Source organism: Pleurodeles waltl, chromosome 2_1, assembly GCF_031143425.1.
Source record: "Pleurodeles waltl isolate 20211129_DDA chromosome 2_1, aPleWal1.hap1.20221129, whole genome shotgun sequence".
Lineage (NCBI taxonomy): Eukaryota > Metazoa > Chordata > Amphibia > Caudata > Salamandridae > Pleurodeles > Pleurodeles waltl.
In genome coordinates this window covers 533741312-533761782 of record NC_090438.1, presented here as the reverse complement: position 1 = coordinate 533761782, position 20471 = coordinate 533741312, and the positions used below count along the sequence as shown (strand labels likewise).

The 20471-nt window shown below is 45.2% G+C and overlaps 1 protein-coding gene across 1 annotated transcript; it reads right to left on the bottom strand.

The window, feature by feature from the left end:
* Positions 1–3749: 3749 nt before the first annotated feature.
* LOC138259989 (olfactory receptor 6F1-like) lies at positions 3750–4703 on the bottom strand. Its single transcript, XM_069208028.1, has one exon. It carries the CDS (start codon positions 4701–4703, stop codon positions 3750–3752), a length of 954 nt encoding a protein of 317 aa, XP_069064129.1.
* Between the last annotated feature and the right edge of the window lie 15768 nt (positions 4704–20471).

The following is a 20471-nucleotide window of genomic DNA, read 5'->3' as shown; positions in this document are numbered from 1 at the left end:
TGTGTTTTTTTAGCCAAATTTTGAGGTTTGCAAAGGATTCTGGGTAACAGAACCTGGTCCGAGCCACACAAGTCACCCCTCCTTGGATTCCCCTAGGTCTCTAGTTTTCAGAAATGCATAGGTTTGGTGGGTTTCCCTAGATGGCGGCTGAGCTAGAGGCCAAAATCTACAGGTAGTCACTTTGCTAAAAACAGCTCTGTTTTCTGTGATATGTCCACGTTGTGTTTTGGGGCATATCCTATCGCGGGCGCTAGGCCTACCCACACAAGTGAGGTATCATTTGTATCGGGAGACATGGGGGAACGCTGGGTGGAAGGAAATTTGTGTCTCCTCTCAGATTCCAGAACTTTCTGCCACAGAAATGTGAGGAACATGTGTTTTTTTAGCCAAATTTTGAGGTTTGCAAAGGATTCTGGGTAACAGAACCTGGTCCGAGCCCCGCAAGTCACCCCTCCTTGGATTCCCCTAGGTCTCTAGTTTTCAGAAATGCACAGGTTTGGTAGGTTTCCCTAGGTGGCGGCTGAGCTAGAGGCCAAAATCTACAGGTAGTCACTTTGCTAAAAACAGCTCTGTTTTCTGTGATATGTCCACGTTGTGTTTTGGGGCATATCCTGTCGCGGGCGCTAGGCCTACCCACACAAGTGAGGTATCATTTTTATCGGGAGACGTGGGGGAACGCTGGGTGAAAGGAAATTTGTGGCTCCTCTCAGATTCCAGAACTTTCTGCCACAGAAATGTGAGGAACATGTGTTTTTTTAGCCAAATTTTGAGGTTTGCAAAGGATTCTGGGTAACAGAACCTGGTCCGAGCCACACAAGTCACCCCTCCTTGGATTCCCCTAGGTCTCTAGTTTTCAGAAATGCACAGGTTTGGTAGGTTTCCCTAGGTGTAGGCTGAGCTAGAGGCCAAAATCTACAGGTAGTCACTTTGCTAAAAACAGCTCTGTTTTCTGTGATGTGTCAACGTTGTGTTTTGGGGCATATCCTGTCGCGGGCGCTAGGCCTACCCACACAAGTGAGGTATCATTTTTATCGGGAGACTTGGGGGAACATAGAATAGCAAAACAAGTGTTATTGCCCCTTGTCTTTCTCTACATTTATTTCTTCCAAATATAGGGGTGTGTGTAAAAAAGACATCTTTTTGAGAAACTCCATGTAATTCACGTGCTACTATGGTCACCCCGGAATTCAGAGATGTGCAAATAACCACTGCTCCTCAACACCTTATCTTGTGCCCTTTTTGGAAATGCAAAGGTTTTCTTGATAGCTATTTTTTACTCCTTATATTTCAGCAAATGAATTACTGTATACCCGGTATAGAATGAAAACGCACTGCAGGGTGCAGCTCATTTATTGGCTCTGGGTTCCTCGGGTTCTTGATGAACCTACAAACCCTATATATCCCCGCAACCAGAGGAGTCCAGCAGACGTAACAGTATATTGCTTTCGATAATCTGACATTGCAGGGAAAAGTTACAGAGTAAAAAGTAGAGAAAAATTGATGTTTTTTTCACCTCAATTTCAATATTTTTCTTTTTCAGCTGTTATTGTCTGTAGGAAACCCTTGTAGGATCTACACAAATGACCCCTTGCTGAATTCAGAATTTTGTCTACTTTTCAGAAATGTTTAGGTTTCTGGGATCCAGCATTGGTTTCATGACCATTCCTGTCACTGACTGGAAGGAGGCTGAAAGCACAAAAAATTGCACAAATGGGGTATGCCCCAGTAAAATGCCAAAATTGTGTTGAAAAATTGGGTTTTCTGATTCGAGTCTGCCTGTTCCTGAAAGCTGGGAAGCTGCTGAGTTTAGCACCGCAAACCCTTTGTTGATGCCATTTTCAGGGGAGAAACCACAAGCCTTCTTCTGCAGCCCCTTTTTCCAATTTTTTTGAAAAAAACGAAATTTTCACTGTATTTTGGCCAATTTCTTGGCCTCCTTCAGGGGAACCCACAAAGTCTGGGTACCTTTAGAATCCCTAGGATGTTGGAAAAAAAGGACGCAAATTTGGCTTGGTTAGCTTATGTGGACAAAAAGTTATGAGGGCCTAAGCGCGAACTGCCCCAAATAGGCAAAAAAAGGCCTGGCACAGGAGGGGGAAAAGGCCTGGCAGCGAAGGGGTTAACATTGCTGCATTAATAATATTATTCATTGATATGTATTTTAAACGTGGAGAATTTTTCACATGCATAAACAAATGTCGACTGTAAGAAATAATTGCTTGTATTATGACTAACTGAAAATATTAACACGTATAAAGATTGCATTTTATTAGAATCCATACATCTTAAGTTAGCGTGAGTCGAAAACTAGCTGTGTAGCTCTCATATTAAAGCGTATTTTTTTCTGTTTCTTCAGTGTGCTGACTCGCAAAGGCCATGACCCAGCATTTGTTCTTTTCTCCGCTTATTGTATCATTAACAGTTATATTCCCATTCGCATGCTAGCAGCTTTAGTATAAAATTATAAACTTTGCAACAAATATGGACACTTCCAAGGACATTGAATCGCGGAAAAGAGAACTCTTGACCCGAAGAGTGTGCCAGAAAATGAAGTAACCCCGGATGTGCCACCTACGAAAAACGTCAATTATGAAAACCAATTAGAAGAATGAAAATTATCATAGAATGACAAATGCATTACTTAATGTATAATTTGATAGGTTACAGATAGTGGGGTGTAGTGACTGTCCAATAGAATTTTGGGGGAATGTATTACGAAAAAAGGGATAAAAACTCATGACACAAGAGACTAGGAGCATTAGGTAGGGAATGATATTGATTGCATCCAGAAACTCTGTCACTCTATTTGGTGATCTGAGACTTAGACAAAACCATCTTCACCCATAGACTGCCCCATTACACTTTCTTCCTTATGAGGGAAGTGTCCCCTGCCATTCGACTAGATAGATTGACGGCGATCTAACTGATGTCCTGAAGACGAAGACTGATCCTGTATGCTGACCTATTCCGAGGAGGGTAAATTATGTTGTTGCTATTGAAATTCATTTATTTGCCTTTTCTTTCTAGGTACCAACTGCTGTGTATTTTTGATTAGAGACCTTAGTTAGATGTTTTCCAAATTGATGTTCTAAATTGTTTTGCATGAAGTCCAACATGCTGATGCTAATTGTGGTTAGATGAGGCATTTCATCTTGACTGACGTGGCGCTATGCTGAACTAAACATATATGAGGTTTTATGCATCTAGATTTGTTCATCTCCATATTACTATCTTATGTCTCTGATCTTTGCATTATTACCATATTGTGACTAGGCTCTTTTGCTTCTTGGTTTTGAGATTAATACATTTGCTATTAGATTGTAATCAATAGGGAATAAAATTGACAAAACTTCAGTAAGGTGTGGTTATTCATGACTGAAAGGTCATGGTTGCGCCGAAGGTTTACAAATGTCTAAAGTGAAATATATTGTGGTGATATATGTTGACAATATTATTGATATATTGATTGATATATTGATCAGTTATCTCGTCTTACGGTGTCTCACCACTGGGTCCAAAGATTCATTGGCCTAAAACGAGTCCCGATGTGTCTAAATTAACATAGAAGGACGCGTTATCACTTGTTACTTACGGAAAAGCTTTTCATAATTATCTGAGCTCACATGATTTATACTAGAAAAGTCCATATTTTGCTACAGAGGGTGGTTCCTAAATACGATAGCTTCATCTGGGCCAATTAAACCATTACAAAAGAAGCATTTGACATTTTTGGCTTCTTCATGTATCTGCTAAAATAGGTATATTTTCTGTAACTCTCTCACACTGTCTATACCTTTTCTCAGGGTGTTTTTTATCTCCTTGTTTCTTAGTGTATAAATTATAGGGTTTAATAGGGGCGTGACTATTGATGGAAAGACTGACACGGCTTTGTTGATTTGTAGAGAGTTTCTTCCTGTTGGCTTCACAAACATGAAAATTGCAGTGCCATAGAATACGGCTAATACAGTGAGGTGTGAAGTGCAGGTTGAGAAGGTCTTTCTTCTACCCCTATCGCTAGATATTCTTATGATGGTGAAGATGATACACACGTAGGATACAATCACCACCAGCAAACATCCTAATAATACAATAATAGCTAAGATAAAAACAAGCAATTCAATGCTCTTGGTTTCAGAACAGGACAGTGTCAGAAGTGGAGCAAAGTCACAATAATAATGATTAATTACTTTGGGACCACAGAAGTTCAGTCTGGAGATCTGAATAAGTGTTACTACCAGAATCACAAATCCAACAACCCAGCAGCCCAGAGCAAGCTGGATACACAGCCTATGGGTCATAATGACAGTGTAACGAAGAGGACTGCAGATAGCAACATAGCGATCGAAGGCCATGGTGACCAGGAGAAAACTTTCTGTAGCTCCTAAAGAGAAATGGAAATAAAATTGAGTGATGCATCCTGTGAAAGATATTAATTTGCTCCCTGTGAGAAGGTCTGTGAGGAACTTTGGGACAGTGGCTGTAGGGTACCAAATTTCCAAAAAAGAAAATGTTCCTATGAATAAATACATGGGCTTATGCAGGGAGGTTGAACTCCTGATGACAGCAATGATGACTATGTTTGTAAAGATTGTTACGATGTAGATGACAAAAATGACTACGAAGATAAATATTTGAAATTCTTTGTTGACTGTGAACCCCAGGAGAATGAATTGTGTCACACTAGTTGTATTTACATCTTCCATAGCTTCCTGCTTCCTAAACTGCAAAAAAAGTAGAAATGTATGTCAGAAATGGTGATTTGGAGTATAAATATGTACTTATTTCTGTATTAAGGATCAGATAGTCTGTTTTCAAGAACACATAAGCAGGATTTCATTTATATTTGTTTATTCATATTTGAGATCATTGTAGGAATTTCAGATCCTCATGCTAATTTACAGCAAATTTAACTATTCTAATTCACCACATAGTATGCAAATATCAGTGTCACAAAACTAGAGGCTTGTGCTGCCCCAGAAGAATCCCAGTATTAGACTTATTTGTCTTTGTTAATTAAATCATTTGAAGTAATTTCGATATAGTTTACTTAACCCCATTAGTGCATGTGTCAGCCAATGGCCGACACCAGAGAGGGCTTTAAAAAATCCTCTGGTGAAAAGCTCTTGGGAGACATGTCTCCTCCTATCCCCACCCATCTGTGATGTCAGCGATCCGTGCCGCGTGCTGATGTCACACTTTTTCCCCAATGGACGACTGAGGACAAGGGAAGCGTCCTCTCCCCTACTCCTGTGAGGAAAAAAAGGAAAAAACGGCCTCCCCAGATGCCCCCCGGCACGGACATCCCCCTAACTTTTTTTTAATACATGTGGTTTCACTTGGGGTCACGATCGACAAGGAAACCACACATATATAAAAAGAAAAGGAATATATATATGTATATATGTATATATATATATATATATATATATATATATATATATATATATATAGATATATAGATATATACATGCATCTCTTGATATATATATATAGATATATATACATATATATATGTATATTTGGTGTATATGTATATCTTTCAGGTATAGACAGTTGTTAGACAGCAATAAAAATGTAACAATAACTCTTGTGATCATGTTCTTTCTAGAAAAAAGAGATCAGAATTTTGTCTAGTGGCAGTTTTGAGATCATAAAGTAGAACAGAAGGTTTATATGCCTGCTGCAAAGAACAGATCTTTATTGTATATCATTAATTGAGTGGATTAGTAAAGCCAGCAGTTACCTGTGCTTTAAAACAAATGAAATGCATGTGCGAGGTGGGTATGGAAAGGACAAGGGAGTTTTTGCTGGGTGGTAGTGAGAGAATACAAGGAGGAGGTCATGAGATGCGAGCACCAAAAATTATTGTTACACTGGGTGCCAATACCACTAAAGGCTGTGATGATGGGTATGTGGCAAGGCAAAATAATAGTGTGTCGTTTTGCTTTTTTCAGTGTCTTCAGAGAACCTGCTAATTGAAGGAGAAGTAAAGATAAGGTCACTGACATTTATTGTTGCACACATCACACACACCCCTCCACCAGGAATTTTGCTGACAACATATCTGCCTTCTACGTAGGCTAGTATTCTAGAGGGACAGTTTAGCCAGTAGCAGAGATGGCGTCTTGTTGGATGACTGCTGCTGAAGCCATAACTTGGGTTATGGTGGACAGCTCTGCGGCAGGATCATAGACTGAAACAGGAGATACTGAGACAGCATCTGAGGGAGAGGACAATTGAGCAGAATCTGGGAGAAATCTTTCAGTCGGCGGATTACCATTGAACAACACCTCTTCCAGTGCCTCTGACGAAGAGGATGAGGACATGAGCAGAGATAGTTTTTTGCTATTACAGTGCACGCTGCATTTTAATGACAATTCTGCTGCATTGCCCCAGGACCATCCAGACCATGACAGGTTGTTCAAAATTTGCCCTTTCATGAAACATTTGTCTGCCAGGTTTCCAGAGATCTACACTCCTGGAAAGAATATAGCAGTTGATGAGTCCTTGATCCTATAAAAAGGATGGCTGTTGTTCAGACAGTACATTGCAAGCAAAAGAACTCGCTATGGCATCAAGCTGTACATGTTGTGTGAGAGCTCTTCTGGCTATGTGTCCAGTTTGTGAGTGTATACAGGGAAGGACTCTGTGCTAAACCTTGTAGGTTGCCGTCCCTCATTAGGAGTCACATGGAAGATTGTATGGGAGCTTGTCCAACTACTCTTTCACAAAGGTTATAACCTTCATGTGGACAATTTTTATACAGGAGTACAAATCTGGCACTGTGGCCTCTGGTACAGTTCATTGTAACCACAAAGGATCCCTGCAGGAGATTATTTGTAAGAAGCTCCAGAAATCCCAGAGTACTGCATTGCATTCCAATGAACTGCTTGCAGTCAAGTTCTCAGATAAGCATGATGTATATGTGCTCACTACAATTCATGATTAGAGCACTTTCCCCATCATGGTTTGGCGTAAGATGGCTGAAGTCCACAAGCCCACCTATAAACTTGATTACAATAAGTACATGGGTGGAGTGGACAAGAATGACCAGGTTCTTCAGCCATACAATGCGTGTCATAAAACTCACACTTGGTACTAGAAACTGATCCAAATGGCAACACACAATGCTTATGTTGTTTATTGTCAGGCAACCACAGGAAGACTTATTTCCTTGACTTCCAGTTCTCTGTAATGCTACACAAGAACCACTCTGATTGCTAACGACAACCAGAGTAATTGTAATAAGTCAAACAACTGTCCTGTGAGACATATTCATCAACATTTCTACTTGTTTGAAAGTGTACAAAATCAATTTGTAGCTTTTCTTCCAAAGCAAAAGTAGAAGTGTTGGTGAATGAGTACCGCAGGATATTTGTTTGATGTTTTACTTTAGAGACCTTAGTATGTAGTCACCATCATGTCTGCCTTAGTTTCAACTGTAGACGTGCTTGCTCAGTTCGAGGAATAAGACTACCAAGGCCTATTCAGACATCACTAACATGCATCCACAAACTGGAAGGAATTGGATTCAGCACAAACTTTGCTTAAAAAACTATTTTCCTTGCATTTCCATGAGGGAAAATCCTGGAATCTGCAGGCAGCTGCACATTTTCTACCACCCAGCATTCCCCTAAGTCTCCAGAGAAAAACATTGCCTCACTTGTGTGGGTGGGCATGTGACCGCAACAGGAAAGTGCCCAAAACATATTGTGGAGACATCTAAATTGCCTATCACACAACAACCTGGTTTTGTAAGATGGCCATCTGTGTATTTAGTCCAGGGCTCAGCGGCCATATAAGGAAAACTATGAAACTCAGACATTTCGGAAAACTAGACACCCAGGGCAGTCCATGGAAGTGTGGCGTGTGTGGATTCAACAAAAAGTTCTTACCCAGCATTCACCACAATTGTGAAACTTTGATTAAAAATAATATTTTTCCTTGCTTTTTTGTCATGCAAACTACAGGAATATGCAGGGATCCACAAAATTCCTACCACCCAGTATTTTACAACTTATCCTGATAAAAACACAACCTCACTTGTGTGCCTGTGCCTAGTGCGCACATCAGGAATGGATCACTCCTGGGTCAATAGTAGCCCTCATGCAAGGTCTACCATTAACCCTTCTGTGATATATCCCTGTCACGGGCACTATGCCCAGGCACAGCAGTGGGGTAGCGATTTTCATTGGAACAAATTAAGGAATCCTAGGTGGTAAAAGGTTTGTGGATCTATGCATATTCCTGTAGTTTACTGCACAGAAATGCAAGGAAAAATACAGTTTTTATTTATCGTTTCACCTTTGCATGGTATGCTGGGAAAAAAAACTTTGGATAATCCACACAAGCCACACCTCTGTGGACTCACCTGGGTGTCTATTTTTAGAAATGCCTGGGTTTCATAGGCTTCCCTAAATGGTTTTAGATCCTAGGACTAATTATTACACTCATCTCAGTTATCATTATCACCACAGTATGTTTTTTTAGACACAGTTTGAAGTTTGCAAAGGCTTCTGGGTGACAGAACATGGTGAGAGCCCCACAAGTTACCCCATTCTGGATTTCCCTCTGAGTTTAGTTTATGCATAGGTTTGCTAGGTTTTCATTGGTGTCGTCTGAGCTAGAGCCCAAAATCCACAGCTATACACTTTGGAAAAAAAATTTGATGTGTCCATGTTGTGGTTTGGGGCGTACCCTGAGGCACTAGGCCTACCCATACAAGTAAGGTGCCATTTTTATCGGGAGAGTTGGAGGAATTCTGGGTGAAAGGAAATTTGTGGCTCTCCTCAAAATTCAAGAACTTTACATCATTGAAATGTGACCAAAATGTGTTTTTTTCGACATTTTTTGAGGTTTACAAAGGTTTCCTGCTGACAGAACCTGATGAAAGGCCCCACAAATCATCCCATTCTTGATTTCCCTAGATGTCTAGTTTTCAAAGACATATAGGCTTGCTAGGCTTCCCTAGATGCCGGCAGAGCTAGAGCCCAAAATCCATAGCTAGGCACTTTGCAAACAACACATGGAGTTTTCTTTGGAAAAATATGCAGTGGCCACATTGAGTTTTGGGGCATTTCCTGTCGTGGGGGAGAGTTGGGAGACTGCTGGGTGGAAAGAAGTTTGTGGCTTTGCTCAGATTCAAGAACTTTACATCGTTAATTTGTGAGAAAAATTTGATTTTTAGACACATTTTGAGGTTTGTAAAGGTTTCTGGGTGACAGTACCTGGGGAGAGCCCCACAATTCACTCCATTTTGGATTCCCCAAGATATCTAGTTTTCAAAGACATATAGGTTTGCTAGATTTCCCTAGGTGCCAGCTGAGCAAGAGCCCAAAATCCACATCTACGCACTTAGTAAAAAACAAACTTGTTTTTTTTCGGAAAAAATTAATGTGTCCACATTGCGTTTTGGACTTTTCTTGTCATGGGCACTAGGTCTACCCACACAAGAGAGGTACCATTTTTTCATGAACATTGGGGGAGTGCTGGGTCGATGGAAGTTTGTGGATCCCCTCAGATTCCAGAACTTTACATCATTGAAATGTGATGAAAATGTGTTTAGACACATTTTGAGGCTTGCAAAGGATTCTGGGTAGCAGAACCTGGTGAGAGCCACAAAAGTCACCCAATCTAGATTTCCCTAGGTGTCTAGTTTCCAAAGATGTATTAGTTTGTTAGATTTCCATCTGTGCCGACTGAGCTAGAGCCCAAAACCCACAGCTAGGCACTTTACAAAAATGTGTATGTTTTTCTTTGGAAAACTGTGATGTGTCCACGTTGTGTTTTGGGGTGTTTCCTGCTGCAGAAGCTAGACCTATATAAACACAAGTGAGGTACCACTAATATCAGGAGACTTGGAAGAATACTGATTGGACGGAAGTTTGTGGGTCCCCTCAGATTCCAGAACTTTGCATTGCTGAATTTTGAGGAAAATGTGTTTTGTTAGTCAAATTTTGAGGTTTTCAAAGGATTCTGGGTGACAGAACCTGATGATAGCCCCACATGTCACCCCATTTTTGAATTCCCCTAGGTATCTAGTTGTCAAAAACATAGGTTTAGTAGGTTTCCCTGGATGTTGGCCGAGCTAGAGCCCAAAATCCACAACAAGGCACTTTGCAAAAAACACCCATTTTCTTTGGAATAATGTGATGCGCCCACATTGTGTTTTGGATCATTTCCTGTTGCAGGCACTAGGCCTAACCACACAAGTGAGGTGTCATTTTTATTTGGAGACTTGGGGTGATGCTGGGTGGAAGGAAGTATGTGGCTCCTCTCAGATTCCTGAACTCTGCATCGCTGAAACTGGGGAAAAATTGTTTTTTAGCGACATTTTGAGGTTTGCAAAGGTTGCTGGGTGAAGGAATCTGGTGAAAGCTCCAAAAATCACCCCATTTGGATTCCCCTAGGTGTCTAGTTTTTCAAAAATGTATAGTGCTGTGCCCACGTTGCGATTTGGGGTCTTTCCTGTGAGGTACCATTTTTATGGGGAGACTTGGAGGAACAGAGAATGTTAGAACAAGTGTTGTTGCCAAATGTCTTTCTCTACATTTGTGCCTTCCAAATGTAAGACTGTGTGTAAGAAAGAGGTTATTTTGATAAATGCCCTGTAATTCACATGCTAGTATGGGTACTGAAGAATTCAGAGATGTGTAAATAGCAACTGCTTCTAGACTCCATATCTTATGCTCATTTCAGGAATACATAGGTGTCCTTCAATACTTATTTTTCACTCTTTACCAAATGAATTGCTTTATACCCGGTATACAATAGAGCCAATTGCAAGGTACTGCTCGTTTTTGTGGCTCAGGGTACCTTGGGTTCTTGATGAACCTACAAGCCCTATATATACCCACAACCAGAAGGATTCAGCAGATGTAATGATTTATTGCTTTAAAAAATCTGCCATAGTTGGGAAAAGTTACAGGAAAAAGTAGACCGAAATGGCTCTTTTTTTAACTCTATTTCAATATTTCTTATTTCAACTGTTACTTTAAATAGGAAATCCTTGAAGGATTTACACAAATTCAGAATGTTATCTACTTTTCAGAAATGTTTGGCCATCGAGGATCTACTATTGCTTTCACACCCATTTCTGTCACTTACTGGAAGGAGGCTGAAAGCACAAATAATAGTACAAATGGGGTGTGTCACAGTAAAATGCCAAAACTGTGTTGAAGAATGTGGCTTTCTGATTCAAGTCTGCCTGTTCCTGAAAGCTGGGAAGATGGTGATTTTGGCACCGCAAACCTTTTGTTGATGTCATTTGCAGGGAATAAACCAGATGCTTTCTTCTGTAGCACTTTTTTCCCTTTTTTCTCAAAAACCCCAAAAGAGAAACTATATTTTGGCTAATTTCTCGGTCTCCTCCAGGGGAACCCACAAACACTCGGTACCTTCAGAATCCCCAGGAAGTTGGAAAAAAAGGATGCAAATTTGGTGTGGATAGCTAATGTGGACAAGAAGTTCTTGGGGCATAAGCCGAACACCCCACGTAGCCAAAAAAGGGCTCAGCACTGAGGGGGAAAAGGCCCAGCAGCTAAGGGGTTAACAGTCAACACTTAATTATGGTTCAGGGCTATGTTGTACAAAAATGTCTTCACATACAAATCTCATTGTTTTCACCTCAAAATCTAATGTACAGGCACCCATGCACATAGACCGCCAAAAACTAATACTTTGAAACACAAACCAACCCTTACACATACCACCAAACATTAGATGGCCCAGGATAAATGGTACGAGTGACATATTAGATGGTTTGCACAATTGAAGTGCAAGATGTTGAGCAGCAGGGTGAAAAAGGTGAAATACAGCAGGGGATAAGGTGATGTGCAGTGGGGGAACAGGGTGATGTGCAACAATAGGCACAGGGTGGTCTTGTATCTCACGGGAGGACAAGCTGATGAATCTTAGCAGAACACACTGTTACATGTCCTTGGTGGACCGTATTAAACTCCTTGGTGGACTGGATTATATATAGAATACCAGTACCAGAGGCTATAGATCTGGGGGGGGCCTGGATGTTTTGAATGTGGTGAGTACTGAATATTGTGAATCAGAGAACTCTAGGCGATATAAAGTTTAGCTGAAAATCTGTGTGCATTACGGTGGCTCAGTAAGATGCACAGACAAGGCACAGGGTAAAGTATAATGGGGGCTCACAGTGATTTACAACAGAAACTACACTTCAGTATGAAGTAGCTGAGCACAGTGATTTCAGAGGAGTATCAAATTCTTCTTTGTGAGATGTGTGTTGCTTCTCCATTCCTGGATAATTTGCCTTCCGAGACGTAGTATTTTTCCTATTGAAAATGTAGAGCAACAAGTGTTAGAATGCAAAGATATACACGTCAAAGCCATATAAGCAATTTGCTCTTTAACATTTTGGGAGACAATAAATGTATTTTCCAGGCTATATTCCCAGGGGCATAGCTTGGTCAGTAAAACTAGGAGGGGGGAGAGTGGTGATCTTCAGATTTCCAAACAGTCACACTGGCACACAATGTTAAAATACATTATTCGACAAGCAGGTCACACCAGAGGGTGGTAAGAGGCAGTGGAGAGGAAGATGAATGCATATTGGTAGGGATAAGAAGTAAGAGAAACCACATTTTCTTTGTGAAATAAACAAATAAATGTAATCCTTTCCAAACAGAGAGAGGGGGGAGTGTATGTGCGTTGTGTCTGCATGTATAAAAATTCCTGGTGAAATCCAACAGACAGCTCACCATACCAAACTGAGAAAATCTGTAAAGTGTACCCACTTACTAACCAGAGCGGACAAGGGCAAGACCGTCGCACTCATCCTCTTGGACCTCTCCACGGCCTTTGACACTGTCTGCCACCATACACTCCGCACACGCCTCCACAACACAGGGATTTGACACAAAGCCCTAGACTGGCTCACCTCCTTCCTCACCAACAGAACCCAAAAAGTCCGCCTCCCTCCTTTTCACTCCAATACCACCAAAATCATCTGCGGTGTCCCCCAAGGATCCTCCCTTAGCCCCACCCTCTTCAACATTTACATGACCCCGCTCGCCAACATCCTCCAACCACATGGATTCACCATCTTCTCCTACACAGACGACACCCAACTCATCATCTCCCTCATCCGCAACTCTACTACCGCCAAAACCAAAATCCACACTGCACTCCTTGACACCGCCACTTGGATGACAGATAACCACCCCAAGCTCAACTCCAACAAAACTGAAATAATCATTTTTAGCACCAACAAAACCATATGGGACGACTCCTGGTGGCCCACCGCCCTAGGCCCCGCACCTACCCCCGCAAACCACGCACGCAACCTTGGCATCAACCTGGATCCCTCCCTGTCCATGACCCAGCAAACCAACGCCGTCACTTCCTCCTGTTTTAACACATTCCGCACGCTGAAAAAAAACCTTCAAATGGATTCCCATAGAGACCACAAAGACCGTCACCCACGCACTCATCAGCAGCAGGCTAGACTACGGAAACGCCCTCTACGCCGGCATCACACTCAAACTCAAACGCAAACGCCAGAGAATCCAGAACACAGCCGCACGCCTCATCCTGGACCTCCCTCGTCATGAAGACATCTCATCACATCTCAAATCCCTTCACTGGCTCCCCATCGACAAGAGGATCACATTCAAAATCCTCATCCACGCGCACAAGCCCCTCCAAAACGCCGGCCCAACCTACCTCAACGAAAGAGTGAACTTCCACACTCCCAACCGCCACCTCCGATCTGCCGACCTCGCACTCGCCACAGTCCCCCGCATTCAACGCACCACCACAGGAGGCAGATCATTCTCCTACCTCGCCCCCAAGGCCTGGAACTCCCTCTCCGCCAACCTCTGCAAGACCCAAGACCTCCTGCTTTTCAGAAAGAAACTCAAGACATGGCTGTTCAAACAGTAACCCTCCTTCACCCCCCCCCCAGCGCCTTGAGACCCTCACGGGTGAGTAGCGCACTCTGTAAATGTTTTTTGATTTGATTTGATTTGATTTGACTTATCACAAAATACATTTACCAAGGGTGTGTAACAATCCAAGCTCTACCCCCCTGAAGCTACACCCTAATATTCCTAATGAATTTGAATTCTTACTTTAGAAGAGCAGAACGTTGTTTTTTTGATCAATGCTATTTGATAAAGGCTATGTGTTGGAAAGTGGGTCATTGGTAAGGGCAGGAAAGTACCTACACTTAGCAATAGGCCACAAATCCCCACGAGGACCAGTCAGGGTCTCAATAAATTAATCACAGCTCAAACCTTGGTAGCTTGGCAACGAGCAGTTAGGCTTAACCTAGGAGACAGGAGTGTGAAGCATTCAAAAATCACAAAACAGTAAGTAAGTAAAACACAATAAAAATCCAACATCAATTTATAAAAATAGATTATATTTCTATCTTTAAAATGACACTAAGATGACAAAAACCCAATATAAGGGAAAAGGAAATATGATTTTTTAAAGATTAAGAGCCTCCTTACAACCCTGGTGGTCTTGAGACTGGCAGGATTGAAGTGGTGGTCAGGCCACCACCAACGCTGCAGTCCAACCGTCAGATTACAACCATGGCAGTAGAGCCATGGTCGGGCCGCCAGCACCATCACTTTTCCTTCATAGGAAGGACTGGCAGTGCCAGTGGTCTCAATCTGCCAGGGCTGCGCTGCAAGCAGAGCCAACCTGGTGATTATGACCCCCTTCTCCACCAGCGGTTACATGGTGGTAGCACTACCATGTAACTTCTGGCAGAGATGGGGTGCAACTGTACTTGGCATGGGCAGTGCAGGGGCCCCACTGGCCTGCCCAGTCATGATGTTCACTTTCTCCTTTGCCTACGCACTACAGCATGGCTGCTGGCTCTATTATGAGCCGGCGTCAATATTGTAGGCTGTTCCCCCCTGGGCCAGTGGATGGAAACACCATTTCTACCAGCTGACCCAGCAGGGACCTCTTAATGTGGCCCGCTAAAAGGAGGCTGCACTGGCGGCAACCTGACCGTTGGAACTTTGGCGGACGGTACAAACCGTCCGTCGAAGTCATAATGACCCCCCTAAATGTTTTTAGCACATAGAAACTAAAAGAGACAATCTAGACATCTGGTCGCAATCGACTGGGGCAAAGTCAAAATTTGAACCCTGTCCTGCTACCTTGAGCGGGAGGCCTGGGTCAAAGTTTTACCTTCGGACTTAGGGCCTGAGTACGACCTTGGCGGATGTGATTACTACGTCCCAAATGCAACGGATATCCCATCCGCCGTCTTACAAGTTCCATAGGATATAATGGAATTTGTAAGACCCCAGGCAGGATATCTGTCACATTTGGGATGGAGTAATCCCCTCCGCCAAAGTCGTAATTGGGCCCATAGTCTTTTTCTTGAAGATTTTCTGGACTGGGGCAAAGTCATAAGTCAAATCTAATCTGTCTGGAGCCCTCTTTAGATACGTGTTGCAGGAGACCTCGATCAAGGATTCAGAGTTCGGACTTAGATGATTTTTCTTGATGTAAATGTTCAAACTGCACCCAACCCTGGGGGTATCTAGGGCATAGCTTAGGGGTGACTTTTATGTAAAATAGCTTATGAATTTAGAAGTATTTTTAATTCCAAAGACTAATTTGGGGTTAACTTTAACTGAAAAGTAGCCAGCAAGGCTGGCCTGCTTTTAAAATGACCCTGGGTACCAAAGCGGTGCACCTCTGGGTATACTACCTATACCAGGGTACCTAAACCTACATGCCCTACCATATACTAGGTTCTTATAGATAGATACAGCCAATTCCATTTTACACAGAGCCCTGGGACTGGTTAGCAATACCCAGGGCACAGTCAGAGTTAGAAACCACCAGTATCTGTCCCAACAGTTTGTGGTGAACAGGGCAAAAGGAGGACTTTTCTGTACTTCCGCCCCAGATGAAATGTAATGGGTACTAACCTACACCCTGGTAGTCCTCATCAGCTAGGTGGAAAAACATGGAAAGTCCATCTGCATTGGCATGGACAGTCCCAGGTCTAAGCTCCACAGTAAAGTCCATCCCCTGCGGGGAAATGGACCACCTCAACAGTTTTGGATTCTTACCCCTCATCTGCATGAACCATCTGAGAGGTCTATGGCAGTCTGAACACAGACATGAGTGCCAAACAGGTATTGCTTCAACTTCTTCAGCGACCAGACCACAGCAAAAGCCTCCCTCTCAATGGCACTCAATCTTTGCTCTCTGGGGAGTAGTCACCTGCTGTAGGAAAGTAACCTCTTTCTTGGCATGGTTACCCCCTTTTTCTGCCTGATGTCAGTGTATTTGACTGTGTTAACTGGAATCCTGCCAACCATGACCCCAGTGATTCTGCTCTCTCTCCCAAAACTCTGTATTCCATCCCCAATTGGTACACTGGTGCCCAACTATAAGTCCCTAGTATATGGTACCTAGGTACCCAGGTCACTTGGGTTCCAGGGGATCCCAAATGGCTGCAGCAAATATTTTGCCACCAAGAGGGAGCCCAAGCAAAGGGTACTGCAGGACTGCCATTGCAGCCTGCGTGAAAAGGTGTAATCAACCATTCAGTGCCATTTTCCACTACACCAGGTCACTTATAAGTCACCCCTATGGCAGGCCTTCTAGCCCAGAGGGCAGGGTGCAAAGTACCTGTGTATGAGGGCACCCCTGCACTAGCAGAGGTGCCCCCATGAACTTCAGGCCCATTTTCCCAGACTTCGTGAGAGCAGGGATGCCATTTTATGTGTGTACTGGACATAGGTCAATACCTGTTTCCAGCTACATAAAGATAACTCCGAAAATAGGCATGCTTGGTATCAAACATGCTGGAATCATACCCCAAGGCTTTTGCAAGGATTGGTTGAATAAATCATTGCACTCTGTGGGCTCCTTAGAGGACCCCCAGTATTGCCATTTCAGTCTTCTGAAGGTTTCTGGGCAGCAAAAGCTGCTGCCACCTCCCAGACAGGTTTCTGCTGTCCTGTTGTTTGAGCAACTCAAGCCCAGGAAGGCAGAACAGGGGTGTTACAACCTCTCCCTTTAGAAATAGGTGTTACAGGCTTGGGATGGGTAGCCTCCCGAGCCACTGGAAATACTTTTAAGGGCACATTTGGTGCCCTCCTTGCATAAAGCAGTATACACTGGTTCTTTGAGCCCCAGTCTCTGCTCTGGCGTGAAACTGGACAAAGGAAAGGGGAGTGACCTCTCCCCTGTCCATTACCACTACAGGGGTGGTGCTCAGAGCTCCTCCAGAGGGTCCCTGGGTTTTGCAATCTTGAATTCAATGTTGGCAGGAAACTCTGAGAGCATCTGAATGGCAAGTGCCAGCAGGAGACGTCAGAGCCCCCTCCTGATAGGTGGTCACCCAGCTTGGTGACCAATTCCCCTTTCAGGGCTATTTAGGGTCTCTCTCTTGGGTGGTTCCTCAGATTTGGATTGCAAGATTCCAGCAGGAATCCTCTGTAGCCTCCACTGACCGAAGAAACTGCATCTGGACTCTTCAGGACCATACAAGCTACAACAAAGAAGCAAGATGCCGACTGCAACATTGTATCTCCGGCTCTTTCCAGCAACTGCAACATTTCCCCAGTCATGCATCCCCTGAGGAAAGCCCATCTTTAGCCTGCATCAGAAGGAAGAAGGAATCCCCCTTCAGGTGAAGGAGTCACTCCCCTGCTTCTGCAGGCACCTACTGCGATGACGATCGTCTGCATGGCTCCCCTCTCCTGCTGAGCTGTGTGGATCCTGCATCACAGGTGGTAGACTGAAGTGGACCCACCGGTCCTCTCTTCCAGCTGTCCAACTTGGGTGGAGGTAAGCCCTTGCCTCCTCATGCTTGACAATACCCCCTTGCACTGTGTCCTTTGCAGCTGCCAAGGTTTGTTGGTATCCTTTCCACAATATCTTCACGCATCTTGAAGCTCCAGCCCCCAGAACTTCTTCCACTGGTTCTGGAGGTGGCATTGTGTCCTGTGATGCAGCACTTGGGGAGTGCAAGGTCACAGTCACTCACCTGGGTGTCACACCTACAGGATTTACAGGCTCCAGGACGCACTACAGCCCATGGAGGCAGGACTACACACTGCCCGCCGGCGATGACGGCTGCTCAGTCGTGGCAGTGGCGGTGCTGGTGTTGGGGCTGGCAGTGGTGGGGGGAGGCTCCAGCCGTTCCCCTGCAGCCTCGGATGGCTGCCCACTGGGACTGCTGCTGCTGGCAGTGGTGCTGGTGTCAGATGGCTCCCGACTGGGGCTGCTGCTGCTGGCAGTGGTGCTGGTGGCGGTGATGGCAGTGGTGGGGGGAGGCTCCAGCCCTTCCCCTTCAGCCTCAGATACCTGCCCACCGGGGCAGCTGCTGCTGGCAGTGGTGCTGGTGTCAGATGGCTCCCCACTGGGGCTGCTGCTGGTGGTGGTGGTGCTGGTGGCGGTGCTGGCAGTGGTGGGTGGAGGCTCCAGCCCTTCCCCTGTAGCCTCAGACGGATGCCCACTGAGGCTGCTCCTCCTGGCAGTGGTGCTGGTGGCGGTGTTTGTGGCGGTGCTGGTGGAGGTGCTGGTGTTGGGGATGCCAGTGGTGGGGGGAGGCTCCAGCCCTTCCCCTGCAGCCTCGGACGGCTGAACCGCCATGGTTGGTGGTGTGGGCTTAGAATCAGTCCCAGCACCAGGCCTCCTGTCCTTCCTGTCTACAGGTGCAGGCCCTTTGCCCTTCCCCTTGGCAGCTGGTGGTGTCTCCTTGCCCTTCCCCTTGTCCTTGCCCTTCCCCTTTGGCAGCTGGTGGTGCCTCCTTGCCCTTTCCCTTGGTAGCCGGTGGTGCCTCCTTGCCCATCCCCTTGGCAACTGGTGGTGCCTCCTTGTCCTTCTCCTTGGCAGCTGGTGCAGGCACACTGTCAGTGCTGATGGTTGGTTCCCTGGAGCCTCTTCCACCTTCAGTAGCTGCTGACACCACTGTGGCTATGGACTGGGTGGCTGAGGTGCTAGCCTGGGTTCGGACTGCCCTGGCCCGACGTGAAGGATGGGGGGCAGAGGGGTAGGGAAGAGGTCAACAACGGAGAGGAAAAGCTTCTTAAGAACACTGGGGCGGGAAGAGGGTGAAGGTTTGGGAGTGGAGGAAGAGGGAGTTGTTGTTGGAGGTTTCTGTCTGATGGGTTTGGGTGCAGTTGCATGGGCTGGATGCTGTTGTGAGGTGGATGGCTGTTGGGTGTCTGAGTGCTTCCGTTTGTGTACTTTGGGAGGGGGCACAGACAAAGTGGTAGAGGACACAGGGTACGTGTGCATGGAAGTGGGGGTGGTGACTGCCAGTGAGGGGTGTGTAGTGATAGCTGTGATGTTGATGGTGGTAGTGGATGAGGATGTAGTGCATTCAGGTGTGAGTGGAGACGCTACTGGGAGGGTGGTGGACAAGGAGGAGGAGGGGGACACAGTGGAGGCAGTGGATGTTTGTATGTCTGCTTCTGGATGGTGTTTGAGTGAGTGCCTGTGGGATGATGTGTGGTGCTTGTGTTTGCCTGAGACACTCCTGTGTATTATCTTGTGTGCATGTTAGTCTGAATGTGTGCTTGGGATAGGTTGGGGTTGAGGGGAATGGGACTGGGAAGAGGAAGTTGAGGGGGGAGGCTAGAGACAGGGACAATGGCTGCAATCAAGGAGGTGGCCAGAGCCTGGATTGATCTCTTTTGGGCCGTCATGCCAGAGTGAATGCCCTCCAGGAATGCATTTATTTGTTGCAAATGGGAGGCCAGCCCCTGGATGGCATTCACTATGGTTGACTGCTCAACAGAGATGGAGCTCAGAAGGGCAATAGCCTCCTCACTCAGGGCAGCAGGGCTAACTGGGGCACGGCCTGAGGTGCCTGGGGCAAAGGAGATGCCCACCCTCCTGGGTTAGGGGGCATGGGAAACACACTGAGGGGCTGCTGGGAGGGCGGTGCTGGTACGGGGGTGGTGGCTGTACCTGTAGTTGGGGTGGGCACAGAGGTGTCCACCACCAGCAGAGAGCTTGATTCGGAGGAGGTATCACTGTCCGAACTGTCCCCTCCTGTCTCCGCCGTGGTGTTCCCCTTGCCCTCCATCCAACTGGTGCCCTCGCCATCGGTGGATTCGGCCTCCAGGGCCATGTGGGATGCAGCTCCCTCAGTCGCCGGTGCATTTGCTCTTCCACTAGATGATGCTAATGCACATAAGGACAGGGTGACAAAACAAGAAGGGGGGGGCGAGACAAAGGATACACTTGGTCAATGGCAACAACAACACCGTTGGTGTACATGACACACGCACACACAGGGAACAGCCCTACACACTAGGCAATGCACTACCAGTCACAATGCTAGTCACCAGCCCATGGACAGGGATACCTAACGCCACTAGCAGCATACCTGACACTCACAGACCCTTTCCCAGCAGTGGATGCCTACTAGCTGGGTAGGATAGGAGGTGGTGTTCATCAGCCCCTGCCCAACATCTAACCTACCCTGCAATATCCTGCCTGGC